This window comes from Ruditapes philippinarum, unplaced genomic scaffold (genome assembly GCF_026571515.1).
Source record: "Ruditapes philippinarum isolate M1 unplaced genomic scaffold, ASM2657151v2 ctg2022_1_1_1_1, whole genome shotgun sequence".
NCBI lineage: Eukaryota > Metazoa > Mollusca > Bivalvia > Venerida > Veneridae > Ruditapes > Ruditapes philippinarum.
Genome location: NW_026858177.1, coordinates 231,586 through 255,001, shown reverse-complemented (window position 1 = coordinate 255,001; position 23,416 = coordinate 231,586). Strand labels below are relative to the sequence as shown.

The following is a 23,416-nucleotide window of genomic DNA, read 5'->3' as shown; positions in this document are numbered from 1 at the left end:
CAGGTAAATTCTGATGAGCATATGGGCAATGTGAGATATTTATCGTTCATTCAAAATGGTTTGAAAGGAATTATTTTTTGACTTCACCTGTTCATTTAGTTTACTATATGCTGTTGGAGGGGCATACTGTGGGTGTCAAATCGTCCATAATGGGAGGTAAGAGAAACATTTATCAATGTTGGAGTGTTTTATCTACAGCTGATATGGTTAAAAGTGTAATCTTTACGCTACGAATGTTTTGGAATGGTGCTGATAAACGCTGTTATTTTGGTCATACCTGGGCGGTAGATCTGCATAACAGACCTTCCTGGATGATTTAACAGTAATAAACATTTCTACGCAAGTGACCGACTACTAATATCACATGATTTCTGAATCAGCGAAGCAAATGAGGCAGATGACCACTAGACATAATGTTCGAGACCAAATGTTACGAGGAATATCGGCTTTCAAGAGGATCTAACAGAGATTAAAGTCTGATGTTCCCCCTATTGAAATTTTACCACGGCTTTGCTATTATAGATACTTTTTTATATACCAGTATTTTTCCGAATTGAAAGTTTTTTTTCTAAAGAAAAGAGCTTTAATGTACTCTATTTTAATTCCATTTCTATAAATAAGAGGTATGGTCTTTTATGATAAATAATAAAATAGTTTGCACTATTCGGCCGATAGGTTTTGAGGAACTCGGAAGTTGTACAGAAGTGTAGATGTTTATAATAAATATATAATTGGGAATAAGATAAAAAGTTTATTTAATTGAATATTTATTTGCCGGAGGCTTTCTTGTATATCACTTCTAACCAAGCGTCGCATTTGTCTTAATTAGGTTATATTTCATTGTCACTTTGTTTTGTTGAAGTCACACACACACGCACACACGCACGCACGCAATTTGAAGGTCATATGGCAACTTTTAAGGTTAACTGATAGAGGAAGCCTAATGTGCTACTTTGTGAATTACTGCAGGTAACTAGAGGCAAGGCAAAATTTCATGCAAGACTTTTCATATTTTTTTCTTTTTTAAACATGCTTGCACCCTTTTTAAACTTCCTAGTTATACATTATGCGGTGACTCTTGTTGTTATTGAATATTGACTTGCCATTCAATGGGACTCAATGCTAACGTTATTTAAAATAGTTTGTTACTTGTTTATCATCATTAGGGTGTGAAACTTATAGGAATAATATTCAACTTGAAAGATTAATGCTTGAAACATTACCAACAATGATTCAGATATTAGGAATTACAATTTTTCTTTTAGGAAGTAAGTATAGATTTATATGTTAGATTTATAAGTTTTCATCAATTTTGGGATATATTTTATCTAGAAAATTTATTCATTTGATTATCAAAATTTAGCCTATAATAAATTATTTATTTGCAGATTGACCATGTGCAAAAATAGTTATCAGTTAAAATAGATATATCACTAATTAAAAAAAACTGTTTTATAAATTAATTTTTAGCTCGACTATTCGCAGAATAATCGAGCTAATGCAGTCACCCTTTGTCGGCGTCGGCGTCCCTGTGGTTAAGTTTTTGCGTGTAAGCTGGTATCTCCATAACTACTAAACGGAATGGATCGAAACTTTCCACACTTGTTCTCTGTTATTATTTAACGTGATTGGCACAAGTCCCATAACTCTGATTTGCTTTTTTTGCATAATTATGCCCCGTTTTCGACTTAGATTTTTTTGGTTAAGTTTTTGCGTGTAAGCTGGTATCTCCATAACTACTGAAAGGAATGGATTGAAACTTCACACACTTGTTCTCTGTGATTATTTAACATGATCGACACAATTACTAGTTTTTTTTTGGTTATGTTTTTGCGTGTAAGCTGGTATCTCCGTAACTACTGAAAGGAATGGATTGAAACTTCACACACTTGTTCTCTGTGATTATTTAACATGATCGACACAATTACTATAACTCTGATTTGCTTTATTGCATAATAATGCCCCTTTGTCGTCTTAGAAATTCTTGGTTAAGTTTTTTCGTGTAAGCTGGTATTTCTATAATTACTGAAAGGAATGGATTGAAACTTAACACATTTGTTCTATGTGAATATCTAACATGAGTGACACAAGTCCCATAACTCTGATTTGCATTTTTTCCATAATTATGCCCCTTTTTCGTCTTAGAAATTCTTGGTTAAGTTTTTTGCGTGTAAGCTGGTATCTCCAAAACTACTGAAGGGAATGGATTGAAACTTCACACACTTGTCCCCTGTAATTATCTAGCATGATTGACACAAGTCTCATAACTCTGATTTGCTTTTTGCATAATTATCTCCCTTTTTCGACTAAGAAATTCTTGGTTAAGTTTTTGCGTATAAGCTGGTATCTCCATAACTTTTGAAGGGAATGGATTGAAACTTCACACACTTGTCCCCTGTTATTATCTAACATGATTGACACAAGTCTCATAACTCTGATTTGCTTTTTGCATAATTATGCCACTTTTTCGACTTAGAAATTCTTAGTTAAGTTTTTGCGTATAAGCTGGTATCTCCATAACTACTGAAGGAAATTGATTGAAACTTCACACACTTGTTCTCTGGAATTATCTTACATGTTGTTTTCTTTTGCATAATTATGCCCCTTTTGTGGCTTAGAAATTCTAGGTAAAGTTTTTGCTTGTAAGCTGGTATCTCCATAACTACTGAAGGGTTAGTGACTTTTTTGGAACAATCTTATGCATTCACAATAATAAAGCAGTGATTAACTCGATAAAACATCTTAATAACAAGACTTTATACCTTTTTTGGACAATTTTATGTATTCATATAGGTAAGCATTATTATTCTCAATGAAACACCCTTCTTACAACTTTTCGAAAAGTCGAGGGTTACTGTCCTCCGACAGTTCTTATTATAATTTTTGTTCGTAAATCATATATATTTGTAAAGGTAGACATTGTGTAAGATACATATTTTTTGACAAATGCCCTGAATAATTTACATAAATTAAATTTATATACAATATTAAAGTCTCAATCTGCATGATAACGAAACTTATAAGACTTTTAAGGTATGATGCAAACCATTTTACGAAGAAAAATAATGAATGACCGCCCTGGACTTATCTATAACTTTTTATGTTACCAGTAAATAAACTGTTTTCCAATCTCCTTTAATTTATACATTTTATGTAAATGAAAGAAATACACGATTTAAACATTATATACACTTGACGCTAGCAGTCAGCATCCACTCCTTGTATGATTAATTTATTAATTTTGTATATCATGAACTACCGTGTTACCTTCACCCTATTACTGCTATATTATAATGAACATGCCCTGGTTCAAATTTTGAACTGAATGAACTTTCTATTGTCATTTTGAGATATTTTAGTATTCTTTATAATTTGCAAGTCATAACGTGAATATGCAGTTCAATTTTGAAACTCAAATTTTCAACACAAATATCCCTGTCAGTTTTCGACACTGCAATTTGAAGTAATTAAGAGTTAGCAAGTAAGGAAGTAAGAAAGGCTAAGTAAGTAAGACTAAGTAAGTAAGGTTAAGTAAGTAAGGCTAAGTAAGGCTTAGTAAGTAAGTAAGTAAGGCTAAGTAAGGCTTAGTAAGTAAGTAAGTAAGTAAGTAAGTAAGTAAGTAAGTAAGTAAGTAAGTAAGTAAGTAAGTAAGTAAGTAAGTAAGTAAGTAAGTAAGTAAGTAAGTAAGTAAGTAAGTAAGTAAGTAAGTAAGTAAGTAAGTAAGTAAGTAAGTAAGTAAGTAAGTAAGTAAGTAAGTAAGTAAGTAAGTAAGTAAGTAAGTAAGTAAGTAAGTAAGTAAGTAAGTAAGTAAGTAAGTAAGTAAGTAAGTAAGTAAGTAAGTAAGTAAGTAAGTAAGTAAGTAAGTAAGTAAGTAAGTAAGTAAGTAAGTAAGTAAGTAAGTTAAGTAAGTAAGTAAGTAAGTAAGTAAGTAAGTAAGTAAGTAAGTAAGTAAGTAAGTAAGTAAGTAAGTAAGTAAGTAAGTAAGTAAGTAAGTAAGTAAGTAAGTAAGTAAGAGTAAGTAAGTAAGTAAGTAAGTAAGTAAGTAAGTAAGTAAGTAAGTAAGTAAGTAAGTAAGTAAGTAAGTAAGTAAGTAAGTAAGTAAGTAAGTAAGTAAGTAAGTAAGTAAGTAAGTAAGTAAGTAAGTAAGTAAGTAAGTAAGTAAGTAAGTAAGTAAGTAAGTAAGTAAGTAAGTAAGTAAGTAAGTAAGTAAGTAAGTAAGTAAGTAAGTAAGTAAGTAAGTAAGTAAGTAAGTAAGTAAGTAAGTAAGTAAGTAAGTAAGTAAGTAAGTAAGTAAGTAAGTAAGTAAGTAAGTAAGTAAGTAAGTAAGTAAGTAAGTAAGTAAGTAAGTAAGTAAGTAAGTAAGTAAGTAAGTAAGTAAGTAAGTAAGTAAGTAAGGCTTAGTAAGTAATAGTAGGTAAGTAAGGCTTAGTAAGTAAATAAATAAGTAAGTAAGTAAGTATTTTATTATCATGACATGTGCATATTACAATACATATCTACATATATACATATAGCAGCCTGTCCCATGGGCCTAAAAGTCACCAGAAATCATATGCATTGTAATAATGATACTAATCATTATGTATTTACTCATATATTATTGTTTCTTTACAAATATCAATTTACTGATAGACTTAAAAAGAGCGGTTAGTAAAATAAGACTTATAATGCGTCTTGGTGAGTATGTTTCGCTTTTCTTTTCTTTTGATTATGATATTATGGTGGCATATTTCTGCCACCAGATAACCTGATACCTAACTAGTTAATTAAGAGGTTAACTAGTTACGTAACTAGTTAACCTGATACCTAACTAGTTAATTAAGAGGTTAACTAGTTACGTAACTAGTTAACCTGATACCTAACTATTTAATTAAGAGGTTAACTAGTTACGTAAGATAACTAACTAGTTAATTAAGAGGTTAACTAGTTACGTAACTAGTTAACCTGATACCTAACTAGTTAATTAAGAGGTTAACTAGTTACGTAACTAGTTAACCTGATACCTAACTAGTTAATTAATAGGTTAACTAGTTACGTAACTAGTTAACCTCTTAATTAACTAGTTAGTTATATGGTTATCTGGTGGCAGAAATATGCCACCATAACATTTATAGCTATCCCAGAACTTTAAAATAAACATCGTAAAGAAGCGAAATCGAAAGCAGAAAGAAAAAGAATAAAATAAAAGTTTTACAGGTTACTCAATTTTAAAGATTCTAGTTGTTTATATAAAATGGTGTGCCTTTAATTCTTATATTTACGAAATTCAAAATATTAACACGTATAAAATTGGAATGAAAGGATCGATATGCGTAATTTGTTTTGTTATACAAAGGCACATTTTGAAATGTTTGAGTGCAATATGATAACGATTAACGATAGCGTGAAAAGAAAATAAATCTCACAATAATTGTAAATGGAAACTATATATGGTAATTTGCCGTCAAGATATGTATACAATCTTACCATGTCGTACAAAAATAAAGTTCGTCTTTCATATTTAAATAGTACTGGTTCAATTGTAATACATAATAGAACGTCTGTGGAGAATAGCACTTACTATAAATTAAGCACATTTATCTAGTTGATTCACTTATTTAATGTTTTAATTTCCAATTTATATGTTCTTATCTATCTTTGGCCGGGTTGTACATGTGCAAACCCGGGTTTTAGTATGGTGAATATCGGAGGGGGCAAGCGGGCGGCCGGGGAAAAATTTTCGTAACAGTTTTCTTAGCAACTTCTTATCACAGCTTCTTGATGTTTGGTACACAGCATAAAACATGATCTCATACTGTGGGATTTGATTTCGGGTCTTGTCGCTCATCCATTTCCTTTTCACGGACTTAGTTAAATTTTCGTCATTAATGGTCAATTGAAAAACATTTCGTAACATTTTTCTCAGCAACTTCTTATCAGAGCTTCTTGATATTTGGTACACAACATTAAAACATGGTCCCACACTATGGTATTTTATTTCAAGTTTGTCGCCGAGCCACATCCTTTTCACGGTCTTGAATTTTCGACATTAACGGTCAATGGAAGGAAATTTTCGTAACAGTTTTCTCAGCAACTTCTTATCACAGCTTCTTGATATATGGTACACAGCATTAAAACATGGTCTCATACTGTGGGATTTGATTTCAAGTCTGTCGCTCATCTACTTCCTGTTTACCGACTTAGTTACATTTTCGACATTAATGGTCAATGAAAGGAAATTTTCGTAATAGTTTTCTCAGCAACTACATATCACAGCCTCTTGATATTTGGTATATAGCATTAACACGTGGTCCCATACTGTGGGATTCGATTTCACGCCCTTCTGTTTACCAACTGAGTGAAATTTTGACATTAATGGTCAATGGTAGGAAACTTTCGTAATAGTTTTCTCAACAACTAATTATCACAGCCTCTTGATATTTTGCATACATCATTAACTATTTGTCCCATATTATGATATATGATTTCAGGTCTGTTGCTCATTCACTTCCCGTTGTGTGGCTTAGTTAAACTTTCAACATTAAGGGGCAGTGGTTAAAAGTTTTCGTTACATCACAGCCTCGTCATATTTGGTATACAAATGCAACCCGGCCTTTCTGTGTTTGACCCATTTTTTCACCTCTATTTGTATGAAATGTTATCATTTTCCGTTAATACAATAATATATTTGAATAAAACATTTTCAGACACAATTAGAGCAGCAAATATTACATGCAGCAGTTTTTGTGAACGAGGTGCAAGTAATAGAACGGAGACATGTAACACTAATACTGGTGAATGTATATATGGCTGTATTGTGGGCTTTGCTGGTCCAAATTGTTCTTATGAATGCCCAGATACATGTATATATCCAGCAGAAAATGAAACAGGAACATGTAACCATATATCTGGCGAATGTTTACATGGTTGTAAAGATGGATTTTATGGTTCAAACTGCACACAAAGATGTTATGACATAGACCCAATCTGTGAACGATGCATCGAAAAGAATGAAAACGAGTAAGTAAACAGTTTTTATAGAAATAGATTTTCTATAGAATCAATATTTTATTCTGAATATAACTAACTTTGAAGCTTGTTTTAAAAGGGTTTGGTTCATTTACCTTAAAAAAGTGCCCTTAAATTTTGAAAAAAAAAATAAAAAAAATAAATAGGCTTAACTAAATGAAATGTGTTTGTTTATACACGTATGCAGATCCATCCTAGACCTATGCAAATATGTAGCCCATGATGATTATTGATGAACATTTCATACACACGCGCGCGCGCACACACGCGCGCGCGCACACACACGCGCACACACACAAAACAACAAAAACAACAACAACTTTTAAGGCCTCAACAGACGGTAGGATTTTGAAGTACAACACCAATTAAAACTAAGATGTACAGGCAAATCTTAATGTGTGAAGGCTACTATTTCTTGAATTCGGAAACCTCCCACAGTGACAAGTAATAGATTACCAAATTATCTCCTGATAATGGGTATAATGAATGAAATTCCAGAACAATTACGGCTAAAAGGTAAACATAGTAGTAAGATGGGGTAAACATGATGTTGAAAAAACTCTTCAGGAGACCCAAAGTATGTTCGAATCCCAAATTGCTCCGAAAATGATTATGTCACGGTATTGAACTGTTCTCTAATTAGGGAAGGGGAGGTAGTTTGTAGGCGGCCGGATAGCTTAGTCAGTAGAGCCGCAGTACGGTATTCCGAGGGTCCCTGGTTTGAGTCTCGGCCAGGTTTAGCATTAATTTTTTTTTAATGTAGGTGTTTCAATCATCATGGCGAAAAAAGTATTTAGTGAGTAAAGTATGTAAAGGATCAGTTGGGAGGGAAACATCAGATGATTCCTACAGTGTCGAATTACTGTCTGAATGCAAGTGTTGTATTGCTTTGAAAATTGTACCTCTTACCTCTAATTAGTGTTTTACAGCTAAATCCTACCGTCTGTTGAGGTCTTTAGACATCCTGGTTTGGGAAAATCTGTGATGTTTGCGATTATTTTTTGCACATTTTGTAAAAAATGTATGTGTCACAGCATGTGCCAAATTTTGCCAAAATAGAACCAAGTCCTTTCATGAAAGAAAAATATTACTTTTAACAAACTTTCACTTATTTTACATAATTCCGTCCATCATTTACCATCAAAATGTTTGCAGCATATTACAAAAATACCTACACATATCTAAACAATTAATGTCAAATATGTGCATTTTATTTCAATTGAAAACTTTGCGGATGATTTTTAAACAACTAGTTTTAAATAGTTTTCAAGATAATGATGGGAAAAAACATTCTAGTATTCCAATAGATCTAATAGATCTTCATAAACATAAACGGGTGAATTACGATTTTTCGGCAAAATGAAATTCGATGTTAAAGTATCAAATAACCCTGTTAATGTGAATTTACTGTGTTTATTTTATATATTTATAAAACCTCAAACATGTATATATCCTGTACTTGCTCGACTAGATACATATCATTACACAGCTTTAGATTTTAATTTTTTAATTATAGAAAGATATAAGTAGATTAGTAAGAAAAAACAAATTATCATTTGTCTTTTGCAGCGGAATTGAATGCAAGAAATGTAACAGAAATTTCTATATGTCAGCTGGTAAATGTTTATCGTGTAACTACTGGTGTTTGGTTGTACCCACTAGTGCTGAGCCGATCTGTAGGCCAGAGGACGGATATTGCAATCATGGTTGTAGAACAGGCCGTTATGGTTTCATGTGTGGGGAACGCTGCAGTTCCACGTGTAAAGATGAGTGTAACAGAGAAACTGGTAATTCTTGTGTTTTTATTATATAATAACACTTGCCGCAAATTGTTTTATCACGAGGATTAAAAGTGATGTTTAAAAAAATATTTTTGATTTCAAAATTTAACTAGTTATTACTATTACTATTATGGTTTGATATGTGGGAAACGCTGCACTGCCACGTGCCAAGATGTATGCGAAAGGGATACTGGTACATTATATATATATTCAATAATAATTGGAAGCCTCATATAGGTTGATAATTTTCAAAAATATTTTGTACAGCGATATCACGATATATGTTCGTTCGAATATAAGCAGAGAAAAATATTATTTATTCGGAATGTCTGAAACAGATACACACATGAATGTATGCTTACCTTGAGAGGAATTGAATTTGTGTACAATAAGATACCAAAAGAAAATTTATTTTATTTTTGCACATTGTTAGACACATTAATTATATCTTCAATGTTATGTTTCGGCCATTGTTTTCTTGTTAAGTGTACATATCTTCGTTTACGTTGTGGCCATGTGTCACATGAAATTGCACGGAAGTGCCACTTTGAAAAATGCATGATCAACGCGGTTGTATGAACAAATCTGCAAATGTTTCTAACCTTTTAAATAAATACCGTGTTTAAATGATGAGTTCTGTTGCAGCAGGTGCTAGAGGATTTAGCATTGAATTTTATAAACAATTGCTCCATCAAAGTTAGCATGATACATTTAAAATTTTGACAATGCAGATTTCCATATTTTCTGTTTTTTGATTGCTATTGTTTATTTTCTCCTACATATATGTTCAGGAGCTTTATTAACAACTTTTTTAAATAATTATTTCGCCTACCGCTATTAAACACTTTAAATATATCATCTTAGTTTCAAAAGTATGCCTTTCAATAGATCCTTTCTACTTCAAAGAGTTTTCATCAATGTTTTTGTTCATTAGAAAAAGACGATAAATGAATTAATATTGAACTTATACAACATGCACTAAAATACAATCAGGTCAACAGAGATGTGAAACGAAATATGCATTTCTGTATTTATTCACTACAGTACGCATTTATTAGTTTTGTGTTTTGCCGTTTCAATTTGGTGATTAAAATATGTGTACAATATTTACTGTTTAAGGGACATGTTTTGACTGTAAATATCAGAGCTGTTGTGGTCCAACTTGTGAAATACAGTGTCAAGATGGTTGCTTACTTCAACAATGTAACCAATCCTGTCACTGTGTAAATGGATGTACCACCACACATTGGGGAGAAAGATGTCTGACTGTATGCAACTATAACTGCATTAAACCAGCTGACCCTTCAAAAAGAGTTTGTAATACTTCGGATGGGACATGTCTATTAGGTTGTGAGGGTGAACTTTTCTGGGGAAATCAGTGTAATAAAGTATGCCCTAGTTACTGTGTGAATGATACGTGTGAGCAAATCAGTGGAAATTGTACAGAAGGTTGTTCAAGTGAGGCAGTCTACGGTTGGCGTTGTGATACGCCATGTAATAAAAACTGCCTTGGTGGCACTTGCGAAAGACCAGATGGATATTGTGATAAAGGATGTAATGTTGGTACTTACGGAATAGAATGTAACTTAAGTTGCAGTGAGAACTGCAAAAATAATACATGTAATAGACAAAGTGGGCACTGTGATAACGGCTGTAAAGATGGAAATTACGGTAACCAATGTGAAAACACCTGCAGTACAACGTGTTTAAACCAAAGATGTGACATTGTTGACGGCAGTTGCACAGATGGATGTATCTCTGGCTTTGAGGGACATAATTATGGAACAGGTAAAACTTTTGCATTTTATTTAATGGTTGATTTTGTGTATCAATTTGTAGGCTCTTTTAACAATTCCTTTTATTTGAAACCTGGTTATTGTTTACAACATAACATGCACTGAAAACATAAGCTGCTTTTGTTAGGTTTGCAATTCACATGCAGTTTCAAAAATATCACACTTATTACTTTTGGATATACATGTTTCATATCTATATATTAAAATGTGTCTTGCAAAGTCTGTATTGCTTTCTACTCATTGTCACCTTACATGTATATGAACGTTTGGTGTAAAGACACATCTTTATAGTGATATGAGCGCCAAAAATAAATACACACACGAATCAAAACATGTCTTCATTATGTAAATAAATTGAAATATTTGTAATATCTTATTCAATGGAGTCTTTACAATTATCATATTTACCTAATGATAAACCATCACGATAATATTTATTTTAGAAACAAAATCAGTTGACAACACTTTACTTGGGCTTACTATCAGTGGATGGTCCTTGTTGGTGATACTTTTGGCATTTAATATAACTAAAGCTTTAACAAAAAGATGTAAAAAGTCTAAAGGTAATAATAGTTTACTTTAAATCGGGTTCTTAAAATTATATTCAATTTATTGCTTGTGTTCCACTAGTCCATTATAACCAGATACAGACAAAATTATGGTAAAGGTTGTACTTGATGCTTCAATATAGAAAATATTAAATGAATTTAGATTCAATCCTGAATTAACAGAACGAGTCGAATAAAATTTTATTATACGAGGCTTATCAATAAACCAATGTTTTCGTTTCAAGAGTCCAATACCATAGCCAATCTGACAAATGTATACCCGTGCATATCATACTCCATTTAGACCTCTATTGTACTCTTAGTAACAATGTTCAATTGTCAAAAATCAGCGGCAGGTAATAAAGCGATCATTAGACTTTTTTTAGTCCGTTTGATTGTTTAACTGGGGTTTACGCCAAACAGAAAAAATAAACGTCATATGCCGACTTTCTGGCTTTAGTGTGGCGGAAGACCTCAGGTAGGTCACAACCACCCTTCCATGCATTATTTCAGGCGCGAACGGGCACCTGAGTACAACCATCGACGTTTCAAAAGTTACCTCACATTTAAGAATCCAAAGTTCTTGTCGAGATTCGAACCCACGGCGGTGAGGGGCAAGAGGTTTGAAGTAAACGACCTTAACTATTCAGCCATGGACGCCCCTAATTGTTGATAGAAATACTTTATTGTATTGGACTCGTACACAGATGTTAAACTAAATCAGACTCTGTTAGCACCTGGTCAATTAGAGATTTTTCAGCTTTGTATTCGTCCAAGAAAATTATTGTATTGTATTCAAAAAATAATATCATATTTAAATTGCTTTTTTACATCATAGATATCACCCAGAATGACATAGTATATTTTATTACATGTCTGATTAAATTTATTGCAAAACTAACTTCCAGATAATAAATGAAAAATTAATATAAATTTTGGTTTTTACGTGAAACAGGAAACAAGATCAATGCAAAGGAGGACACACAACCCCAGATTAGGTAAACTATAGTCTAAACATGGATTAGATTTATAATATCATTGATTTTGTAATATCATTGTTTTGTGATAAACTTTTGAATTCTTTGTTGTTTCATATTTGTCTGAATTTTTAGCTTCATATTTTGTTCTTTTTACTTTAAACTTAACTTTAAGTTAACTATATGTTCGGAATTTATATATTCTAGATACATAGTAAGAAAACGTAGATACATAGTAAGAATACGTTACATGTTATTTTGATTTTAATGAAATCAATATGACTGACTCGTTTTTTGTGTAATGTGAGAGAAAAAAAACAACAAATTCGTCATTGACTTACTTATTTGATATATAGAAAATATTAAAACCACATGACACTAAAGGACACACGTTTAAATTGCATCATTGAGATCGTCATATATACACAAAAACAGACATGAATAAAAAAAATAAGTTAGGGGTATTATCTCTTATCAACAGAAATCAGCAAGTCTACACAACATTACAGCATGGACAAGATGAGAATCATGATACAACAAAGTATGAGGTGTTACGGTTTAGAGAAGGTACAAGTTATCAATACGTTTATCTCTTACCAAACAAATACATGTATCTTATAAACCATTAAAGGTTTTCTAACTTTCTTTGTAAATATGATACTTAGAAATGTTTATGATATTATAATATCATAGGCATGTATCCCCTAAGGGCCAAAAACTGAGCAGGTTTGTGCATAATAATTTCAATTATTTTTCTAGCTTATTTTATACTTTTGTGAAAAACTACAATGTGTACCGTGCAAAAACTTGCACTGTACCCGCGTGCAGAAATAGTTTATCTACTCATATTATACGTGCATTTAATAAACGAAATGTTGTTTTGTCATAATCATAATTCCTTGTCAAAATGTGTTCTTTTATTTGTAGAGAATACTACAGAACAGACTATGTACGAAAACAGCGGTGTGTGATCATCGTTAAAAAGACTATTGAGACAACACACTGACTAAAAGAAACTTGTTCTACAATAATTGTTTCTAACTTCTTAAATGTGTTTTGATTTTTCCTTGTATTCATTTTGCATTCATATGTCTTGAAAAGTAATCAAATAAACTCATGTGTGGGATTACGTGATATTTATACTATTATATTATATATTTATGCACTAACCGTATTGGAAATTCGAACAGCAGTGACACTAAATTTAAGTGTCAAATGTCCACTGATGTCTAAAAACCTAAAAACATAAAGTTTGAATTTCTTACATAAATCAGCTGGGGCACTTAAAACAGACATATATGCTAAGATAGTAAAGAAATGTACTTAGAAATAAATTGAATGTTGTATGTTTATGTTTTTCTTAGACCGATTTGCATGAAAAGCTTTGCAACGCTTTTCAGTTTGGGGGTAATTTAAGAAAACCAGACTGTTTTTATGAAAGAATAAATTTTACTTGCTAAGTTATAGAGCAGGCAGCTTCCCTGTCATAGTTTATTCATTCGTTTATTCAAATTAGACATGTTCAGTAAGTTTCAGAGGTTTCTATTAAAAAAAAATCGGTGATTAGAAAATTTTACTTAAGAATAAGCATAGTTTATCTTTAATAAATTGATGAATTTGAGTGATAAGCAGTCAGGTTGCATGTTTCTATATTGATAAACCTTGTCTTATTTGTAATTTGAGCCATTATTTTAAAGATTAAAAAAATAGATACAATAGATTTATAAACTGTATTTATATTAAGGCTATCACTTTTTCCAATTTATTATATATTTTTTTAAAACTAATGTTTAACAATCATTGACAGAAGTCAGATGTTAAACATTTATTGTAAACAAACTCTTGCAAATATAACGAATGAATGTCTGTACAGAAATAAAGACCTTCCCTAACTGGAGATGCACGTGAACATTTCTTCGAGAAACTTCTTAAAGTAGCACGCCTCCAGATTAATGCTTATTTTCATGAAAATTTTGAAAATGTAATTAAAAGATTAATATTGTATATTAACCAAAAGGAAGCAATTTACACATTTATCAGTGGCACTTACAATCCACGTTAATTACAAAAAGAGGTCAAAATATGCAAATTTAGTGTTACGCCATTGAGACACGGACGTCAGTCGATCACAATTGCATGGTAGCTCGAGCCTTGGATTCCGAACTTGGGTAATAATGGACAATATCTGTTATGGGTAGCTATCTTGATCAGCTTCCAGCTGTTGGTTTCCTTTTAAAACCCTAATTCTTGTGATAATTCATGTGATGCAATCGAAAAACTAACACTTGTGATAAAACTTAAAACTTCAATTTATTCATTTAATAAACACATATATCGTTTCTCTTTCAACAGTCAATCGCAAATATATTTTATACAAGAACAATCTATGTGAACAATACATCACTATTATTCCATTTACAAAACAGTCACTTTCTCTCTGAGACTTGATTACATTCAACAAAGTCACTAATTCAGAAATATAAGGCAGATAAACTTAAATAACCTTTCAGTACTGTCAGTAAGCCTTGTATAACTGCTACTTTTAAACAATAAAATTATAAGCTTAAAATTACTTAAAATATTACTTATCAAAATGTTAATTCTAAGTAAAGACTTGCAGAAAATATTCACCAAAATAAGTTAAAGTACCTTAAAGATTGTAGTTTCTTAGATAAAACCAAATATACGGTATTTAGCAAGTTGTTTGCGTGTGTGTCCTCGAAAATGAGCTCACAGCAGTTTATATACTACTCAAACCTCACACAAAAAATGTGGAAGTTCACATTTCACAACTTGTGAAGTTTGCCAACTTCACATAAAATCATGTGAACCCAGCTTCACATAAAATAATGTGGAACTGTGAAGCTCACAGTCACTGGAAACAAATCAGAATTTTAATATTAAAATTACCAATATATCAATAATTATTAGTCTTATTTAATAAAAATATAATTAATACAAAAGATTAAAACCTCAAATTTCCTTTTAAGGGGGTTAACAGTTTTAAATTGTTGATGAAAGTAGCTTGACATCTCTGCATTGACAAGTAAACAATAAAAGCAAGCTGCAGTTGCTAAGCAACTACCCACAATGCAATGCAACAGGATGTATACAAACATGGCTGCTTAAACCAGGAAGTAAATTATATTATTCTGCATTTATAGGTACAACATGCACACAATAAACTGATTTAAGTTAAATACCTAGCAATTATAAAGCCCTGGATATAAACTTGTGATCCACCAAGATATAAACACATTAGACAAGAAATAAAAATACAATAAAGCCTTAAAGTTAGGTTCTATCTAGCTCTATTAAAGTTACTATGGACCAGGGTATTACATTACCCCCCTCTTATAATGTCAAAGTTCCATCTGACATAAAATATTTCAAAAATAATTCACCTGTCACTATTATTACATCTAACTTACTATAGTTATGATAAAGCATGTGTAGAACCACCTTAAACACGAAAATGCATGAGCATCTTAAAATATTTAAAAATTGAACAACATGAATCGATTTCGAAAAACCCTAATTTCTCAAAATAAGTTTTGCTTAAACACATTCCGATAATTCAACAATAGCACAAAATTCATAAATAATATAACTTTTCAACTGTTCATTTCACTAATTCATGATAAACTTAAATTAAAATATCAGTGTCTGTATCACATCATAAATACTCAAAATGAACTTTGCACAACAGTCTCTTTTTATCTTTAGATATCTTATCAAATTCTGAATAATATATATTTCCAGTCCCTTGATAAATCACGTATTACACTGTCATTCACACGGTTCACTTAACTATCACAACGCGTATCTCATTTTTAAACGTTCATCACAATAATTTCAACTTCTGTATGAATAAAGATTAATTTCTTAATGTTCATATGTTCATCTTCTTGATGTATTACGCGATATGTATTAAATGTTTAAGTATTTTCACTTTATTCATTTCACTTTAAATCATTTAAAGAGTTCTAATTAATTTTCAAATGAGGTTAATCGATTTATGTTTTAAAATATTCAAAATTGTCTCAGTTCCTGTTCTTTGGTCTTTTGTTAATAATGAATCAGTTGTTGTAATGTCAAGTTTATTTCTTCTTTACTATTGATTTCAGCACTTTTTTGTTTGGGCTGTCTAAATTTTCCTTGCCCCTGTTATACGAATCTTTCTTTTTGAGTCCATCGGCAATGCATGACACTGATTTCTCCAATTTAGACAGTGCATCAACTACTTGGGAGATAGTTCTGTCCTGATTCCTGACTGCTCTGCTGTTCCAATCTATTGCAGCCGTAATTTTTCCAAGGGCTGCTAATAATGCTGTCCTGTTTTCTGGATCCTCGTCTCTACGTGGCCTCTTTGGCTCTGGCTCTTGCACAGGTTCAGTCTGTACAGAATTTGTACTTGTGTTAATGGTTGTGACTTGGTTCTGCTTACCAACCTGGTCAGGTTCTAATGCGGAAAAAGCAGGAGAGTAAGTAAGTAAGTAAGTAAGTAAGTAAGTAAGTAAGTAAGTAAGTAAGTAAGTAAGTAAGTAAGTAAGTAAGTAAGTAAGTAAGTAAGTAAGTAAGTAAGTAAGTAAGTAAGTAAGTAAGTAAGTAAGTAAGTAAGTAAGTAAGTAAGTAAGTAAGTAAGTAAGTAAGTAAGTAAGTAAGTAAGTAAGTAAGTAAGTAAGTAAGTAAGTAAGTAAGTAAGTAAGTAAGTAAGTAAGTAAGTAAGTAAGTAAGTAAGTAAGTAAGTAAGTAAGTAAGTAAGTAAGTAAGTAAGTAAGTAAGTAAGTAAGTAAGTAAGTAAGTAAGTAAGTAAGTAAGTAAGTAAGTAAGTAAGTAAGTAAGTAAGTAAGTAAGTAAGTAAGTAAGTAAGTAAGTAAGTAAGTAAGTAAGTAAGTAAGTAAGTAAGTAAGTAAGTAAGTAAGTAAGTAAGTAAGTAAGTAAGTAAGTAAGTAAGTAAGTAAGTAAGTAAGTAAGTAAGTAAGTAAGTAAGTAAGTAAGTAAGTAAGTAAGTAAGTAAGTAAGTAAGTAAGTAAGTAAAGTAAGTAAGTAAGTAAGTAAGTAAGTAAGTAAGTAAGTAATAAGTAAGTAAGTAAGTAAGTAAGTAAGTAAGTAAGTAAGTAAGTAAGTAAGTAAGTAAGTAAGTAAGTAAGTAAGTAAGTAAGTAAGTAAGTAAGTAAGTAAGTAAGTAAGTAAGTAAGTAAGTAAGTAAGTAAGTAAGTAAGTAAGTAAGTAAGTAAGTAAGTAAGTAAGTAAGTAAGTAAGTAAGTAAGTAAGTAAGTAAGTAAGTAAGTAAGTAAGTAAGTAAGTAAGTAAGTAAGTAAGTAAGTAAGTAAGTAAAGTAAGTAAGTAAGTAAGTAAGTAAGTAAGTAAGTAAGTAAGTAAGTAAGTAAGTAAGTAAGTAAGTAAGTAAGTAAGTAAGTAAGTAAGTAAGTAAGTAAGTAAGTAAGTAAGTAAGTAAGTAAGTAAGTAAGTAAGTAAGTAAGTAAGTAAGTAAGTAAGTAAGTAATAAGTAAGTAAGTAAGTAAGTAAGTAAGTAAGTAAGTAAGTAAGTAAGTAAGTAAGTAAGTAAGTAAGTAAGTAAGTAAGTAAGTAAGTAAGTAAGTAAGTAAGTAAGTAAGTAAGTAAGTAAGTAAGTAAGTAAGTAAGTAAGTAAGTAAGTAAGTAAGTAAGTAAGTAAGTAAAGTAAGTAAGTAAGTAAGTAAGTAAGTAAGTAAGTAAGTAAGTAAGTAAGTAAGTAAGGCTTAGTAAGTAATAGTAGGTAAGTAAGGCTTAGTAAGTAAATAAATAAGTAAGTAAGTAAGTATTTTATTATCATGACATGTGCATATTACAATACATATCTACAATATATACATATAGCAGCCTGTCCCATGGGCCTAAAAGTCACCAGAAATCATATGCATTGTAATAATGATACTAATCATTATGTATTTACTCATATATTATTGTTTCTTTACAAATATCAATTTACTGATAGACTTAAAAAGAGCGGTTAGTAAAATAAGACTTATAATGCGTCTTGGTGAGTATGTTTCGCTTTTCTTTTCTTTTGATTATGATATTACATTTATAGCTATCCCAGAACATCGTAAAGAAGCGAAATGGAAAGCAGAAAGAAAAAGAATAAAAAAAAAAGTTTAACAGGTTACTCAATTTTAAAGATTCTAGTTGTTTATATAAAATGGTGTGCCTTTGTTCTTATATTACGAAATTCAAAATATTTAACACGTATAAAATGAAAGGATATGCGTTATTTGTTTTGTATAACAAAGGAATACACATTTTTTAAATGTTTGAGTGCAATATGATAACGATTAACGATAGCGTGAAAAGAAAATAAATCTCACAGTAATTGTAAATGGTAAATATAGTAAATATATACTATGGTAATTTGCCGTCAAGATATGTATACAATCTTACCAATGTCGCTACAAAAATAAAGTTCGTCTTCATATTTAAATAGTACTGGTTCAATTGTAATACATAATAGAACGTCTGTGGAGAATAGCACTTACTATAAATTAAGCACATTTTCTAGTTGATTCAACTTATTTAATGTTTTAATGTTCTTATCTATCTTTGTTCGGGTTGTACATCGTGCAAACCGCGGGTTATGTATGGTGAATATCGGAGGGGGGCAAGCGGGCGGCGGGGAAAATTTCTCGTAACAGTCTTCTCAGCAACTTCTTATCACAGCTTCTTGATATTTGGTACACAGCATTAAAACATGGTCCCATACTGTGGTATTTTATTTCAGGTTTGTCGCCAAGCCACATCCTTTTCACGGACTTGAATTTTCGGCATTAATGGTCAATGGAAGGAAATTTTCGTAACAGTTTTCTCAGCAACTTCTTATTACAACCCCTTGATATATGGTACACCGCATTATAACATGGTCTCATACTGTGGGATTTGATTTCACGTCTGTCGCTCATCCACCTCCTGTTTACCAACTTAGTTAAGTTTTCGACATTAATGGTCAATCGTAACAGTTTTCTCAGCAACTTCTTATCACGGGCTCTTGATATATGGTACACAGCATTAAAACATGGTCTCATACTGTGGGGTTTGATTTCAAGTCTGTCGCTCATCTACTCCCGTTTATCCGATTAATTAATTTCGAACATTTAATTGTCATAAAGAATTTCGAATAGAATCCACAACTACTATCACAGCCTACCTGAAATGACTACATAAACAACGTGGCCATAACTGACCGATTACGTTTAACCAACTGAGTGAAATTTTGACATTAATGGTCAATGGTAGGAAACTTTCGTAATAGTTTTCTCAACAACTAATTATCACAACCTCTTGACATTTTGCATACATCATTAACTATTTGTCCCCATATTATGATATATGATTACAGGTCTGTTGCTCATTCACTTCCCGTTGTGTGGCTTAGTTAAACTTTCAAACATTAAGGGGCAGTGGTTAAAAGTTTTCGTTACATCACAGCCTCGTCATATTTAGTATACAAATGCAACCCGGCCTTTCCGTGTTTGACCCATTTTTTCACCTCTATTTGTATGAAAATGTTATCATTTTCCGTTAATACAATAATATATTTGAATAAAACATTTTCAGACACAATTAGAGCAGCAAATATTACATGCAGCAGTTTTTGTGAACGAGGTGCAAGTAATAGAACGGAGACATGTAACACTAATACTGGTGAATGTATATATGGCTGTATTGTGGGCTTTGCTGGTCCAAATTGTTCTTATGAATGCCCAGATACATGTATATATCCAGCAGAAAATGAACCAGGGACATGTAACCATATATGGCGAATGTTTACATGGTTGTAAAGATGGATTATATGGCTCAAACTGTACACAAAGATGTTCTGACATAGACCCCAACTGTGGACAATGCATCGAAAAGAAAGATAACGAGTAAATAAACAGTTTTTATAGAAATAGATTTTCTATAGAATCAATATTTTATTCTAAATAGAACTAACTTTGAAGCTCGTTATAAAAGGGCTTGGTTCACTTACCTAATAAAAGTGCCCTAAAATTTTGAAAAAAAAAAACAACTTTTGGCTTAACTAAATGAAATGTGTTTGTTTATACATGTATGCAGATCCATTCTAGACCTATGCTAATACGTGCCCATGATGATTATTGATGAACATTTCATACACACACGCGCACATACGCACACACACAAAACAACAACAAAAACTCTTAGACATCCTAGTTTGGGAAAATCTGTGAATTTTGCGATTATTCTTTGCACATTTTGTAAAAAAATGTATGTGCCAGAGCATTTGACAAATTTGGCCATAAGAGAACCAAGTCCTTTCATGAAAGGAAAAATATTTTAAACAAAATCACGATTCACTATTCCGTCCATCACATCCCATAAAATGTTTCACTATAGAGAAATATATATCACACCTCAATTAATCTCAAATAAGTGCATATATTTCAAAAAAACTCAGGATGCATTTAAACATCTACTTATATAGTTCAAGAATCATGATTGGAACATCTAGTATTCTCAATAGATCCTCATAAACATAAACGGGTGAATTTAGATTTATTGTAATGAACTTTCGGCAAAATGAAATTCGAAGTTAAAATATCAAATTACCCTGTTAATGTAAATTTACTGTGTTGATTTTATACACTTATATAAATATCTAATTAAATCGTAAACCTAGACCTCAAACATGTATATATCCTGTACTTGTTCGATTAGATACATTTCATTACAAAGCTTTAGATTTTAATCTTTTTAATTATAGAAAGATAATTGGTCCTTGCAGCGGAATTGAATGCAAGAAATAGCAACTTACATGAGTCACGGTAATTTCCATCGGACTACTGTTTATTGTAACCCCACTAAGTACTGAGCCGATCTGTAGCCAGAGAGGATATGCAACAGTTTAGACACCGGCAATGTGGGGAACAGTTCAGTTCCACCTGTAGAAGTAGTTAACAGAAACTGGTAATTCTTGTGTTTATATAAATAATTTCCGCAAAATGTTATTATACGAGAGATTAAGAATATTTATGATATCAATTTAAACTAGATTTGCTAATACAGCGTATTAGATAAGTACACCAAGACAGTACTTTCAAAACTGATTGATATCAATTTGATTAATAACAAAATTTTTCGATATGTTAATACATTTTTTTCAATATCACAAATTATGACGACATTTTTAAACTTAACTAAACTGTTATAATACTAAAGCAGCTTCTATCGTTTCATTTCCTTTCAACTGAGTATTAATTATTTTCAAAAGTAACTGTTCCAAAAAAGTTAAACAATCGGCAGTATTGTCATATGTGTAATTTATATTTGGAGTTTAGCACATCTGTTGGAATCGATCAAGTAACTGTGCTATTTTGATATTTGAATAATGTTTGCAATAATACTTTTAAGGTTTAGCTGTTAAGTTTTGATTTGTAACAAGTAGAACTGCATAGCCTCTTACACTGGTAAAATTTATCTCAGAACTTTTATTATCAAGAAGTAACGATTGATTTTAAACAAATGTATAAGAATATGGAAATCATGTACATTTTAAGGGAAGTATTAGACTTGGATCTACAAAGACTGTGATAATGACCTAAAGGCAGTAACTTTTGCATTTACCAAGCTTTATCATCTACATTTATGCCTCATGTAGAGTTTTGTGTTCCATGTCTTCAAGTTGGAGTATTTGTACTGCTGCATTAAAAGTTATTTTACATTTGGATACCTTTACAAATATCAAAATATTAAGGTTCGTTCGTTTAATTGCAAACAATCAAGACAATACATTTTACTACTTAAATACGTCTTCATCAGAAAAAGAAAATCATCAACACAATGCCCATTCAGGCGTAAAATGCAGGGTTATTAGCAACAAGGATAGACAAATGACGCATTAATTCATCTAATATGGAAAACAAGTACACTAGAACGATTCAAGTTTCTCACATAATATGCAATATAGAAATAATGTTGTATAATCAGATAATTGTCTGTATGCTATTATTGTTCATACACCATTCAAATCTATATAGTATCTAATGTTTTAAAGGAACATGTTCTGGATGTAAATATCCAAACTATTGCGGATCAACTTGCGAAATACAATGTCAAGATGGATGTTTGGAACAACAATGTAATCAAACTTGTCAATGTGTGAATGGATGCACTGTTACATACTGGGGAGAAAATTGTTACAGCCCATGCAACACAAACTGTATGAAACCATCAGATTATTCACGCCGTGTTTGTAATGAAATTAATGGGACATGCGTGTATGGTTGTAATGGCAACAGATATTGGGGAAGTAAATGCACAGAAGCTTGTTCTTATGGATGCATAAACGGAACTTGTGATCAAGATTCTGGAATATGCACAGGAGGATGTACTACCACAACAGTATATGGACAGCGTTGTGATAAACCTTGTCCAAGTGGGTGTTTAAATGGCACATGTAATCAAGAATCTGGAAACTGTACCGAAGGATGTACAACTTCAACAGTACATGGTCAGCGTTGTGATGAACCTTGTCCAAGTGGATGTTTAAATGGCACATGTGATCAAGAATCTGGAAACTGTACCGAGGGATGCATAACAACAGCGGTGTATGGTCAGCGTTGTGATAAATATGCTTGTCCGAGTGGGTGTAATAATGGCTTATGTGATCAAGAATCTGGAAATTGTACCGAAGGATGTACAGCTGCAACAGTATATGGTCAGCGTTGTGACGAACCTTGTCCAAGTGGGTGTTTAAATGGCACATGTGATCAAGAATCTGGAAACTGTACCGAGGGATGTACAACTTCAATAGTATATGGTCAGCGTTGTGATGAACCTTGTCCAAGTGGGTGTTTAAATGGCACATGTGATCAAGAATCTGGAAACTGTACCTAGGGATGCATAACAACAGCGGTGTATGGTCAGCGTTGTGACAAATATGCTTGTCCAAATGGGTGTAATAATGGCTTATGTGATCAAGAATCTGGAAATTGTACCGAAGGATGTACAGCTGCAACAGTATATGGTCAGCGTTGTGACGAACCTTGTCCAAGTGGGTGTTTAAATGGCACATGTGATCAAGAATCTGGAAACTGTACCAAGGGATGTACAACTCAAACAGTATATGGTCAGCGTTGTGATGAACCTTGTCCAAGTGGGTGTTTCAATGGCACATGCGATCAAGAATCTGGAAACTGTACCGAGGGATGTAAAACTTCAACAGTATATGGTCAGCGTTGTGATGAACCTTGTCCAAGTGGGTGTTTCAATGGCACATGTAATCAAGAATCTTGAAACTGTACCGAAGG

The 23,416-nt window shown here is 31.9% G+C and overlaps 1 protein-coding gene across 2 annotated transcripts; it reads left to right on the top strand.

Moving 5' to 3' along the window:
- Window positions 1-962: 962 nt before the first annotated feature.
- On the top strand, window positions 963-23,380 carry LOC132752426 (protein draper-like). Of its 2 annotated transcripts, XM_060742751.1 has the most exons (8): window positions 963-1,268; window positions 6,687-6,999; window positions 8,578-8,795; window positions 9,909-10,577; window positions 11,029-11,148; window positions 12,089-12,131; window positions 12,592-12,677; window positions 13,038-13,456. In XM_060742751.1, the coding sequence occupies exons 1-8, from the start codon at window positions 1,208-1,210 to the stop codon at window positions 13,079-13,081; spliced, it is 1,554 nt and encodes a 517-aa protein (XP_060598734.1). In that variant the 5' UTR covers window positions 963-1,207; the 3' UTR covers window positions 13,082-13,456. The 2 variants fall into 2 exon arrangements, with proteins under 2 accessions (XP_060598734.1, XP_060598735.1); XM_060742752.1 differs by lacking the exons at window positions 9,909-10,577; window positions 11,029-11,148; window positions 12,089-12,131; window positions 12,592-12,677; window positions 13,038-13,456 and adding an exon at window positions 22,162-23,380 and having other exon boundaries at window positions 966-1,268.
- Window positions 23,381-23,416: the final 36 nt, after the last annotated feature.

What these genes read in the sequence shown, in the direction of transcription:
- LOC132752426 (XM_060742751.1), top strand. Translation starts at nt 1,208, where the DNA reads ATGCTTGAAACATTACCAACAATGATTCAGATATTAGGAATTACAATT. An exon ending in GGGACATAATTATGGAACAG is followed by an intron (nt 10,578 to 11,028) that starts GTAAAACTTTTG and finishes TATTTATTTTAG; the next exon opens with AAACAAAATCAGTTGACAAC. An exon ending in GGTGTTACGGTTTAGAGAAG is followed by an intron (nt 12,678 to 13,037) that starts GTACAAGTTATC and finishes TTTTATTTGTAG; the next exon opens with AGAATACTACAGAACAGACT.